The 13,357-nt window shown below is 39.8% G+C and overlaps 1 protein-coding gene across 2 annotated transcripts in view; it reads left to right on the forward strand.

Annotated features, from left to right (window-relative positions):
- cdhr1a (cadherin-related family member 1a) overlaps window positions 1–10,139 on the forward strand; it is a 72,586-nt gene extending 62,447 nt beyond the window's left edge. Inside the window, exons 11-19 of one of the 2 annotated variants that reach the window (XM_005456557.4) lie at window positions 216–294; window positions 387–487; window positions 860–1,063; window positions 1,766–1,918; window positions 2,022–2,186; window positions 3,515–3,582; window positions 5,602–5,830; window positions 5,902–6,159; window positions 9,252–10,139. In XM_005456557.4, the coding sequence (XP_005456614.1) occupies window positions 216–294; window positions 387–487; window positions 860–1,063; window positions 1,766–1,918; window positions 2,022–2,186; window positions 3,515–3,582; window positions 5,602–5,830; window positions 5,902–6,159; window positions 9,252–9,797 (1,803 nt within the window). In that variant the 3' untranslated portion in view covers window positions 9,798–10,139. Of the gene's footprint in view, window positions 1–215; window positions 295–386; window positions 488–859; window positions 1,064–1,765; window positions 1,919–2,021; window positions 2,187–3,514; window positions 3,583–5,601; window positions 5,831–5,901; window positions 6,160–6,449; window positions 7,149–9,251 lie in introns of those variants that run through there. The other variant, XM_005456559.3, reaches the window with a different exon arrangement.
- Window positions 10,140–13,357: the final 3,218 nt, after the last annotated feature.

Below are 13,357 nucleotides of genomic sequence, written 5' to 3' on the forward strand. Positions count from 1 at the left end.
AGTCTGACTTTCATCCAAATGAGAATAATTAGGAGTGTGACATTTAAATGAGCCTTTGAAAACAAGGAGAAGGTTAGATTTTGGCGATTTGTTGTGACTAACTGCACCAGACACATGGTGGTTCAAAAAGAGGCTTTTGAAGATCTATTTTTTTTATAGATGCTTGCCACCACCAATCTATTAAATGCAAAATCTTTCCACCTTACTCTCTCTAGGGATCTGAAATATTCACTGTTGAGGCCCGAGATGGTGATGTGGGGAACCCAAATCCAATCCGCTATTCATTCGATGATGGTAAGCCATTTTGTCAAAGAAAGCTACAATCATCTTAAAATGAAGGGATACATATTTATATAAAGGTTCATCCATCTAATATTTTTCACCAGGTGATGACGGTGTTTTTAGTATCAATAAAACAAGCGGTTGCATCACCCTGTTGACTCTCCCCATTTATCTGAAGAGAGAAATCTTCAACATTAAAGTCAGGGTAAGTTGCTGTTCAGTCACCAACTCTGTTTTACATACATTCTCTCCTACATTATTTTAATATAATAACTGCTTTATAAATCAAAGCCTGATCTTCTCAGACAGCTATTTTCTGATAACTTTGGGATTTTTTTGTACCTTGATTTTATTTACAAGTGCTTGTGTCCACGCAAAAATGTTTATAGACCTAATCAAAGTACACTGATTAGCTGAACAGTGGCTCAATGAATCTACAAGGAAAATAAGGGGGGAAAAAACATGGTAGCCTAGTGATGGGTAGATAGTAAAATTGGTAGATAAAATACCAAATCGGCCCATGTTTACTGATTCTAAGAGTGATAAATATACCTTGACTTTTACTCCTTCTGTTCAGGCTTCAGAAGTAAGCCCTGAAGGCAGACTCATGGACTATGAGGTCACCACAGTGGTGATCCGTGTTGTGGACCTAAATAACAATCCGCCTACTTTCTATGGAGAGAACGGCCCACAGAGCACGTTTGAGTTGACCATGTATGAGCATCCACCCGAGGGAGAGATCCTCCGGGGGCTGAAAATCACCGTCAATGACTCTGATCAGGTGAACACCCTTGTAGTCTTATTTTCTCTACACTGACTATGACAAGCTTCAAGTTTTCTTTTTGTGCAGGTATTTTTCAACACTCGTACCACTCATGGTTGTCTTTCAAAGGTGCCTTAGCCGGTCAAGAGTAACAGTGACTGGTTTTTATGTAATAACATTTGTTTTCTGTAATAATTATATTATTATCTAATGAGTAACTGATTTAGTCAACATCAGTCTTAGCACAGCATAGTGTTCAGGACAGAGTCTGTGTTTCTGTCCTCAGAATGACTTTAATCCTGCCATTATCACAGTCAATCCTTCTAAAATTGCATGAGTTTGAAAGTAAGCCAACACAATTAAAAGGTGCTTTCTGTGCCATTTGCCAGCTTACGCAAGTGTCTTTGTGTTTTCAGCTCTGTGTACTTTATGAGCCACATGACTGATTTTCACTAAATATATTTTCTGATAATAATGTTGCAGCGTCAGACAGTATCTTTCTGTGTGAGCCAGAATATTATTGCTGCTACTCATCACTTTTATAAGAGAAGGACACAGCGATGCTATATTGATTTAACGGGCTAATTACCAAATGGACTTTACTACATGTCTGCTTTTTTAGCTCTGCAACAAATGCAGATTATTATGTATTAACAGATCTATGCATATAAAGCACACTTGACTTTTGAATATGATAATTATGTGTTTGTTCTTTTGCAGGGTGCAAATGCTAAATTCAATCTGAGACTGATTGGACCAGGAAGAATGCTGCGAGTTGTCCCTCAGACTGTACTCAACGAGGCCCAGGTCACAATCTTAGTAGAAGACTCTGCTGCCATGGACTATGAGAAATATCATTTTCTAACATACAAGGTGAATTATTTACACTAGCATGCCAAAATATACATGCACTACAGTAGATTAAAATTAAGTTTGAAAAATGCATATATATTTCTAATATTTTTTTCTTCCTCAGCTCCTTGCGGTTGAGATTGACACACCAGAGAAATTCAGCGCTACAGCGGACATTGTCATTCATCTCCTGGACACCAATGACAACGCTCCCAAATTCTCTTCAGATTACTACATTGCCAGAATTCCAGAAAATTCACCCGGTGGCTCCAACGTGGTCACAGTCACGGTGAGCCTGTCTCTTCATCCTGTCTAAAAATACATGCCATCACCAATGTACGTCAGTCAGCGCTAAAGAGGACTGCTGATTTTAACAAAATGCCCAAGAGGGCTATTAATCCCCTAAATGTAGACTTTTTGAGCAGGGAGGGTTGGGATAACATGTGAAAACATGTAGATAAAAGCTAGGCGAGGTAAGCTGCCAGATGGCTATCACTTTCATTTTGTTGTGTAACACCAAATTCACAGACATTTTTTTTTCTCTAATGCTTAGCAGCACATGCCTATACAGCATCAAAATATGTGCTGAAGTAAAATGAACACTTAAGGACATGACGATTTGATTGATACTTGGATCACATCGTCTTTTGCCCTTGTCTGTTCCTATCAGCCCCACAGGGGCTCAAAGCAACAGGGAGGCTCATTATTAAATCCTGACCTTGCGTGAACACCACAGGGGTTTGTTGCCTTGATCCCAGGCAATTTCAATCAGATAGAAGAGCAGCCAACAACTGACCTTGGACACATAGAGACAGTGAACAGGCATCCCAGCAGCTACAGAAACAAAGATTAGCTGATGATGATGATGATGTTCCTATGACATCAAAAATCTGTCTTTTTATAGCTGACCCCTGAAACATCATGTTCCAGTTGAGCACATTTTCATTCAGTTTACTGAGTCCATGCTGGCAGACAACATGAAAGTGCAGGTTTTTCTTCATTCATGACGAAAACAGATGCAAACTAAAAAGAAAGAGGAAAGAGAAAAGGCAAGTAAACACAGTACTGGTCATTGGCCATGCTTGAATGACAGTTTAATGTAGGATAGATACTGCAACACATTAAACTCACTGCTGTAAAACTTGTGTTGAACTCAGGTGTTTAATCTACAACCAAGCATGGCATTTTATTCTCTATGATCTATCATAGCTCTGTCATTCACTTTAAAAAAATTATATTAAAAAAAACACTTACATAGCACTATATGGATGAGGCAGGGTGCTAAATGACTATTAGGTTGTACATTAAATATTGATAATTGCATAGACCCTCCTTCTCGCCCTGTGGTTGCTCGGATAGATGGATGGATAGATATTTGTATCTAATGGCATATTAAAAAACAATACTAGAGTAGTTAAATAATTATTAAATAATTACTAATAATTAATGAAAGCATAATTACTCAGTGCATAAACATATTACAATAACATTAATCTGTATGAACGTGAATTTTGTTTTTGTTTTTTCCATGTGAATATGATGACTGTTACTGATTTCGTCTTTATGTTCAAAATAAATATTTTATTGACTGATTGATTCATTGATACCTGTCTACAGGCATTTGACCCAGACTCAGGACCTTGGGGAGAAGTGAAGTACTCTATCTATGGATCAGGGGCTGAGCTGTAAGTGCAATAAATGAGCTTTATGTTTTGCCAGTAGGACACAACAAAAATTAGTCCCTTTAAATGCTGTTGTTCCATTCACATATTCAGATGTAACATCTCTGCAACATCTCCACATATTCACATGCAATGGTGTAGAAACAGCATTAATTTGATTTTAGAATATATGTTTTAAATGTTCTGAGAATAACTAAATAACTTTGTCGCCTTCACTGTGTCTATTCATCAGTCTTTGGATAGTGATCACAGAAGATCATTTTCAATGTTTATAGTCCAAAGAAAAAAGAATATATTTTACTATACTACAGTAAAGTATAGTAATTCAACACCTGACATGTGGGTTTTTTCCAGTAGTGAAGCCAAATTTTATAGAATAAACATTATATCTAATGTACAATTGTGTCAAGAAGCTCAAATAAATTAAATCTCTTCAAATAATGCACCACACTGTAAGCGACCAGCGATAGCAAAAACACATCTGCCTGAAAGCTGGACAGAAATGTAAGAGCACACTAGTTTTTCATATCACGACTTGATTCTTTTTTATTTCCCCTAAGCACTGTAGCCCAGAGGATTTACTGGTGTTTTTCACTTTTTATTAGTTTCCCAGCAGAAATCCATTCTCCAGATCCAAGACTGCACAGTTCTTTCTGATAATACAGAGTACTGCATACCCACAGCTTGCATTTTCTCGCACTTCAAATACAAACACATCTTGCCATTGTGATCTTTTGTTGCTCTTAAAAAAATCTTTTATTTTTTGGGTTTATATTTATGTTCACTGTCTGTTCAGCTGCAACACAAACCCACAGGCACATGCTGGTAGGAATGAGTTTACCATCTGCTTTAGTTGTTCAAATGCAAGGGAAAAGTATTTTTACACCCCTCTGTAGCAATAAATTAAAAGAGATATGTGATGTCACATCAAGGCATCAAGGACAAGGATTTCCAAAATAAGCAGAGGAGAGAGATTTAGCTTAGTGCGTGCTTGTCTAGTCAAACTGATTTTGAAACTGTGTCACCTCAGATTATTCTCGAAATTGCTGCTTTGATTTTAAAATGGTTATGAAGCAATGCATGACCACATGCTTTGGCTCTGCATCTGAAAGAATAAAGCACTTCATATTGCAGATTTTACACTGTTTTACACTCTGTGGTTGAGTGCTTAAGTGTACCCAAGAGTAGACAGTCCTTTTGCCTGCCCGCCCTCGGTCTGCGATAATCCTTTAATGGGATTGGAGGAGAAAATAGACTGCTCTTTGCTTCTGACTACCTTGTGCTGGAACCTTGTAGGACAGCTAAACAAGTCAGTTTGTGAAACAATCTGTATCTTTTACTGTATCTTGTCTCTCCAGCAGTTGAGCCTACCTCGAGAGTTTGACCTCGCTCACTAACACCTCTGAAGTCAACTTTCAAACTTGTTTTATCTTGTTCATTCAATTTAATGAAAATTTCTGGATTTACGAGAAGTTAAGGCAACCTTTCAGTGAGACAAGACTCTTAAAAGCATCTGCACCACTTCAACTAGTTCAAGTCTTAATACTACGTTAAGCTAGCCATGCTAAGACTTGCTGTTGCTGCATATTCTATAAAAGATCTTAATCACAAAATCATTCCATTGAATAACAATCACTTCATAATGCACCAAAAAACAGGACCAGCTGATGAAAACAATATGGCTTCTAGAAGTAATAAAATTTATTTTGTATTAGCACGTTTAAAAATGAGCTAGTTTTTTCTGGACCTAAATATCGCTCTAAGAATTTGAGGTTAGGGGTATTAGCAGCCTTTAAATTTAAAAGCTCCAAAACTCACAGTCTCTGTGACAAAATCAGTGCAAAGATTTAGCAAGAAGTGCAATCCAAGTGCTCAAAACAGATTATTAATTATATACTGAGAAAAAAAAAAGTATCATATAATCTACAATAATAAATATGTATAAAATGTTCATGGTGCATGGTGTCTTGATATCCATTGTCCAAAGAAGTCAGTTTACAGAAGACTCATCACTGTACACAGGTTCCTGATCAAACCTGACTCTGGGATCATCTACACACAGCCATGGGCAAGCCTGGATGCTGAGGTGAGGTCCAAGTATAACTTCTATGTGAAGGCAGAGGACACAGAGGGGAAATACAGCCTGGCTGAAGTCTTTGTGACTGTGTTGGACTTGAATGACCACTCACCTGCTTTCTATGATAACTTCCTTGAGAAGACCATGGTCATTGGAACTCCAGTGAAAATCGAGGTATACAGCTCTCTTTAAACGAAATGAAACTTGGTAAAAGTGAATATTATCAGCACCTTTGCTGTCTGCAGGCTGTGGATGATGATGCAGAGGTCCCCAACAACGTTATCGAGTATGCCATCATGAAAGCTGAGCCAGAAAACAATATCTTTGACATTAACGCTGACACAGGCGAGATCATGCTGAAGTCCTACATCAAGTCAATGGCCATCATTCAGAACATCACCAAGAAGAGAGACTGCACCTGGTCGCTGGTGGTGCAGGCCCGTGACCGAGGCCATCCATCCCTCACCACCACCGCCGTCGTCAAGATTGACATCACTGAAGCTGTAAGTTGAAACAAAGCAAAAGACCAGCAATATGACAATGAAATCTATGTGAGGCATTCATGATAAATCCACTAAGATACCAGTTTTTTATGCTACATTGTATCATCCTCCACAGTTGCAATGTTAACAGCATGATATCAAACAGAAGGTCCACAGTTTATTATTATTTTTATGCACATTCATCAAATTTGAAACACTATACAAAGTATTATACCATAATATTCTAATTTGAGAATGTATGGTGATATACAAAACTGAATCTCACACAAATGCAATTGTCATGTTTACAGATCAAATCCAGATTTTTCTCATACTTCTTGGGCCTAAGGAAACGTCCAGGGACAGTGTTTGGGATTTGTTTGACCATTGTCAGCTTTGCCGTTTCACTGACAGTCTTCATTTCAACTCTTATGTACTGCAGCTCTCTGAAAAAGTCACGTGTGCAACCTCAGGGCAAGATCAGAAAGATTATAAGGAGGCCTGTGCCATAAAGGAAGCTCGCCTTGAGCTCATCAGCACAGCAGTACTATTGTTATTAGTATGTGGTACCAAGAATTTGTAGCAATCCATGTCCAGAGGATTTTATTGTAGAACAAGGCTGTGTCTGTAAAAGAGTACAGGAGCACAATATAAATGATCCTATATAATTTGTTTTACCTGTATTTTTGGTTTAATATGACGCTACGACCAAATTAAACACATTATTTACGTTTGTGTTCGACTCATACATAAATTCTCATTTTCATTCTCACACTCTCAGAAAGAAATAGCTGGAGCCCAATTCATTGTATGTGTGCACATACTTGGTCAATAAAGCTGATTCTGATTCTGATGCTGAATGGTCTCCGCTAGTTTCCCAGACAACCTCTCTGATCTTGTCTTGAGAAAATATAAAAAGAGCAGAATACTAATTTAATAAAAATGAGAGAAGCAGGCAACAAAATCAATCGTCAATCAAGGAAACTACATTTAATAAATAAGCAAATTTGTTTTTCAAATCAAATCAAATCAAATCACCTTTATTGTCACATCACATGTGCAGGTACACTGGTACAGTACATGCGAGTGAAATTCTTGTGTGCAAGCTTCACAAGCAACAGAGTTGTGCAAAATACAATAACGTGCAACAAGCAAAATATAAAAATGGTTAATCTAAAAAGTAATAAATATATGTACCATATATAAAGGTATATACATTACTGAATGTGTGTACTAAATATGTTTTTCTACGTGTGTGTGTGTGTGTGTGTGTGTGTGTGTGTGTGTGTGTGAGTGTGTATATACATGTTTTACAAATGAAATAGAGTAAACAATAAAATAAGATATATAAAATATAAAATATACAGAGGTAGGTATGTGCAAAACAGTGGCATTAATGTACAGTATGGAGTGCATAATGTTGAAGTTCCAGTAGTGAGGGTGAGGTGTCTATGACGTGTTCAGCAGTCTGATGGCCTGGTGGAAAAAGCTGTCTCTCAGTCTGCTGGTACGGGACCGGATGCTGCAGAACCTCCTTCCTGATGGAAGTAGTCTGAAGAGTTTATGGCTGGGGTGACTGGAGTCCTTGATGATCCTCCCCGCTTTCCTCAGGCACCGCTTCCTGTAGATGTCTTGGAGGGAGGGAAGCTCACCTCCAATTATCCGTTCAGCACACCGCACTACTCTCTGGAGAGCTTTGCGGTTGTAAGCGGTGGTGTTGCCATACCAGGTGGTGATGCATCCAGTGAGGATGCTCTCAATGGCACAGCGATAGAAGGTCCTGAGGATGCGGGGGCTCATGCCGAATCTTTTCAGTCTCCTGAGAAAGAAGAGGCGCTGCTGCGCCTTCTTCACTGTCTTGTTTATGTGTACTGACCACGTAAGATCCTCAGCCAGATGTACACCAAGGAAGCGGAAGCTGCTCACTCTCTCCACAGCGGCGCCGTTGATGGTGATGGGGGTGTGTACTCCTCTGCACCTCCGGAAGTCCACTATCAGCTCCTTTGTCTTTGCGACGTTGAGGGTGAGATGGTTGTCTTGACACCAGTGGGTCAGGGCGCTGACCTCCTCCCTGTAGGCCGTCTCATCACCGTTGGTGATAAGACCCACCACTGTAGTGTCGTCCGCAAACTTCACAATGATGTTGGAGTTGTTAGTGGCCGTGCAGTCGTAGGTGTAGAGTGAGTACAGGAGAGGGCTCAGTACACACCCCTGTGGAGCACCAGTGTTCAGTGTGATGGGGGATGAGGTGGTGCTGCCCAGTCTGACCACTTGGCGTCTGTCAGACAGGAAGTTAAGGATCCAGCTGCAGAGGGAGCTGCTCAGTCCTAGATCCTGCAGTTTCCTGTCCAGCTTCGAGGGAACGATGGTGTTGAATGCTGAGCTGTAATCTACAAACAGCATTCTCACATACGTGTCTCTCTTCTCCAGGTGTGACAGGGCAGCATGGAGTGTCAGGGCTATGGCATCATCAGTGGACCTGTTGTGGCGGTATGCGAACTGTAGAGGGTCCAGTGAGTCGGGTAGTGCGGAGCAGATGAAGTCCCTGACCAGCTTCTCGAAGCATTTGCTCACGATGGGGGTCAGGGCTACAGGTCGCCAGTCGTTCAATGATGAGATGGTGGAGGATTTGGGTACAGGGACGATGGTGGCCATTTTGAAGCAGGCTGGGACTACAGACAGAGAGAGGGAAAGGTTGAAGATATGTGTAAACACTCCAGCCAGCTGAGCCGCGCATGACTTGAGGACGCGGCCGGGAATCCCGTCCGGACCAGTAGCTTTGCGTGGGTTCACTCTCCTGAAGTACCTCCGCACATCCTCCTCAGACACAGTGTGCGCACTGACGTCATCCGCGGTGCGCACACTGTCCGGTCTCCTGGTGTTCGCTGTGTCGAATCTAGCGTAGAATACGTTTAGATCCTCACACAGAGAGGCCGTGGTCTGCGGTGTGCTGGTTTTCTTTATGTCTGTATAAATTATAATGTCACTAAAGACTTATTTAACATATATTTTACCAAATGATGAAAGCACAAAGTGCAACAAAACATACACTGGACATATTTTTGTGTGACTTCACTCCCATGGATGTGAATTCTCCCTGTGCTCTTTTACAGACTCAACTCAAAGGGGGGCCTTTGGGATCATTTTTAATGCAGAATAGAAACAAGCCTTTGCAAATCCTAGGTATGCTTGCTGGTATCATTAGTCTCATGATCATAGTGACAGTCCTCATCTCCACCGCAACATTCATGCGCAACAAAAAGTCCAACCGGATCCTGCCCAATCGCCGCGTGAAGAGAAGGCCGAAGACACAGCACACCTGGCTTTTTAAAAACCCCTTAAAGAGACCCGAAACGAACGAACAGAAATTTAAGGTTAAAGAGGAAGAGCGGGAACCAGAGGTAATCGTGGAGAATGTCAACCACAACAACAACGCTGGCAGGATTTTGAGACGGTGGCCACCGCCCCCGCCACCCTGTGCACCTCCACCACCTTTTTGCCTCCCGGTGGAGAGGCAGTGGGTCGTCCCCACAGTCTCAGCAACCGTGGCACCCAAACCTCTAAAGAAGGCAGTGGTGACCAGGCAGGACTCTGTGAACAAAGCGCTGGTTTCAGAGCTCAAGATGAAGCTGGAGCAGAAGAGAAAGTCAGGTCATTAATACTATTTCATCAATCTCAGCACAAGGTTCTACTTTTACTCTCAGAGCTGAGGCCAAGGACAGACAATCAGACAGAGTTTCATTAAGTCCTGTGTGATGATAAAAAGCTTCAGAGCAGCCAGCAAATGAACCTGAAGGTGGGATTGTTGTGTAGACTGATGCTTTCATAAGCTACATTAACAGTGCTTTGTGTGTGTGTGTGTGTGTGTGTGTGTGTGTGTGTGTGTGTGTGTGTGTGTGTGTGTGTGTGTGTGTGTGTGTGAGTGTGAATGTTGAAATATACTGAAACAACAAAGAGCTTCACTCCTTGTAAATCAATAACACAATTTTTATTAAAAAAGAAAAACATTCCTGGCGTGTTTGTCATTATTCAAACCATGTTCTCAGTTCACACCCTCTGGCTTTTGTATGACTCTGAAACAGTTAGATCCCCCTTATTTATGTGGTGACACACCAAATTTAAAATTCCTGAACGCAAACCTGTTTTTGGAAATGAAGTCATTCAGAATTCAACAAATGAGACTGTTTGTTTAGGATCTATCCAAGCTCCTTACAAGAGATTTCATGACACTTGAACTCTATGACAAGATCAGCCCAGGGGAAGGAGACCAAGTGATCACATAAGAAGGGCCTTTAATCCGACTCTGCAGGTGTGCTGTACTGTTTGGATCACTGTTTTGTAGCAACTGCCATATGTTTATTTTCTGAGTGTTTCTTTCTTCTGTTTTCTATGAGCCAGATTTTTGGAATTTACTACTAATAAAAGCACATTGTTTTTCCAAATAAAGGCAGTTTTACTTAAAGTAACAACACAAGCAGCAACGTTTAGAGTTCTCCCTAAATTATCAAATTATAAGCTGTATGTTATAGATACAGATCTATTAACTTGTTAGTTTGCAAGATGAGGCTGATTTGATTACTTTATTTAGATTACTTTAGAGTAGTTGAAACTATTTAATTGAAACTGTGTTATCATCGAAGTGAATATTCAAATCTGTAGAGTAATTCAAAAAAGGACTAGGACTTTGCATAAATTGTAAACAGTGAAGTACAGAAACGTCCAGTCTGCAGCCGAATGCAGTATTTCCACTTCTCCACCAGCAAATCTAACTTTTCAATGAACTGTAAAACTTGAAAAGGTACTTATTGAAGTATTTATAAACGTACTGATTTAACTGTTCAGGCATCCAGACTGCAACATAGTTAATGTGACATGTATCATCACGCCCGGGTGTGCCTGTCCAAAGTAGCCTTGAAGGCACTGAAACAAACTTAAACACAGCTTTGATGTCATTCATTTAAGACTCACGCCCTCTTAATGAGCTTGCAAACCGTACTCTACTGCCACTTTCTGGTAACAGTAGAAGCTGCTTAAACTACTGTCCCGGAGGTGAAACACAAAGAGGGTGTTTAAAAATACTTCAAACTGCTATTCTCAACTTTGCAAATGTTCATGTTGCAGCATGTGTTGCGATATTGCCATAGTTTGAGCACTAATAGTCTTGGAGCACGATGAAAATATGAACAACAGGAATTAAAATGAGATGCTTGAAGAAGGCCTTACACAACAATATTACACATGTGCTGTTTTTTTTTTCATTAAACCTCACCAGATGTTCTGCAAATATGCAGAGGTGGCAAAAATACAGACATTCTGTGCCGAGTAGAAGTACAGACACTAGTGTTGAAAAATACTCCAGTAAAAGTTGAAGTACTGATTCAACTTCTATACTCAAGTAAAAGTAAAAAAGTACCGCCTCAGAAATAAACTCAGAGTTAGAAAGTAACTCCTACAGCTGTTTTTATGGAAAGCTAACTGGACCTTGTGCTATATTCATGTAATAATTAAATTAAATTAGTAGGTATGAATACAAACTTTATTTCAGTCTAAAGATTAATTCTAATAAACATACTCTGCTTGAATCTGTTAAGCTGAACATGAGCAGAAAAAAAAGAAGGAAAATAATTTAAAAAAATAGCTCTATTTTCTGTTAATCACATGATGATCAAATGAACACAGTCAGGGTTTAAAGTGGGATTCAGCAGGTGGAGGGACCCTAAAATCAGCTGTAATGGCTCAGTGTGGGGAAAAAGAATCACAGCTCACAATAATTTCTGTTGAGTGCTTCATTAGATTTTCTCATTGTACAGGCTGTGATTAGCTGACCTGCTGCTCTTTGAGGATGTGCACAACTGAATTCAACCAGATGTGAGCAGGTGTTTCATGAGTTGTCCTGGCTCATTTCCATCCTCTACACTGACAGTATTTACACTGTCTTTATATTACACCCTCTGCAGCTGGTATGCAGCTAGAATTGGATGAATGAATCTAAGCATTATCAGCTAAAGTTCATATTAATCTCTAATACGCTTTATGTAACTTAACTTGACCATGAGCACCACACTCACTGTACACCAGTCACACACACTTTAAATCCATCACAGTACAGGAAACTAACCAGTTTATCCTGCACTAAACTGCAGACTATTTTCATGCAACCTTTAAATACCACAGTCAGCCCGCCTCATTTTATTTTGCATAATATAAAAATTAATAATGTCACACACAAACAGTTTGTATGTTTGCTGATGTTTGTTAAGCTGATAGAAATGCTACATTTGAAATTACCTGCCACAAAATATTACTCCCTTTATGGTCGCTCTTCTTCTGTAGGGCTAGCTAGATGCTGAAGTACCGCTACAACAGCTTACCTATGGACACCTGCAGTCGTTCCGGTGCCAAAAACCCCCAGAAAACAAACAATTTTTAAAAAAATCACTGGCTCACTTTAACCCCAGACTGTGGCACACAGGTTTTTTTGCGTCTTTCAGCTCTTGTTACCCAACATCCCCTAGTGATTAATACACAGGATTGCCTTTAATGTGTTACTGCTTAGGCTCAAATCAGTTTGATGTTTGAAGGCCTGCAATGACATGAAATTATAACTCCCCTCAAATGTTAAACCAAATGTAACAAGTTAAAATGTAAGAAGTATAAAGTGCAGATATTTGTTTAAAAATGTAGGGCTAAAAGTAAAAAAGTTTCCATCAAAAAAACTACTCAGATAAATTCTACTTAAGTCCAGTAACAAAGTATTTGTACTCATTACTTCCCAGCTCTGCAAATATGTAATATATTGTATTATGCTGATACAAGCCCCTTTGCTCTGCTCAGATTCAATGTCAATGTCAGCACTACTAATTATGAAGTTACACTAAACCAATCTCTGGGTATTTGTGTAGACATCAGCCAAACATGCACACTATTTCAAAGTTACATAAAACATGAAATTTGCAGATTACCCTCTCTAATCCAAAAAACCAACTTGTTCATCTTTGCACAATATTGCATAGCGGCCTAAAACGCAAAGTCCATCTGCCCTGATCTAGTTTGAACCGACAAGATGTGTGTGACTGAAACTGAACTTTTTGCAACCTCAGCTGACACATTTGACGTGCTTATGCCTCCAGTACGATGGAGACAAAACTATAATAAAAGAAAATCCACATATAGACAGGGTTTCACTGTAAAACTGTGATGCGCTTTTTTTGCAGGTCAG

The sequence above is a fragment of the Oreochromis niloticus genome, linkage group LG13, assembly GCF_001858045.2.
Source record: "Oreochromis niloticus isolate F11D_XX linkage group LG13, O_niloticus_UMD_NMBU, whole genome shotgun sequence".
NCBI classification, from domain to species: domain Eukaryota; kingdom Metazoa; phylum Chordata; class Actinopteri; order Cichliformes; family Cichlidae; genus Oreochromis; species Oreochromis niloticus.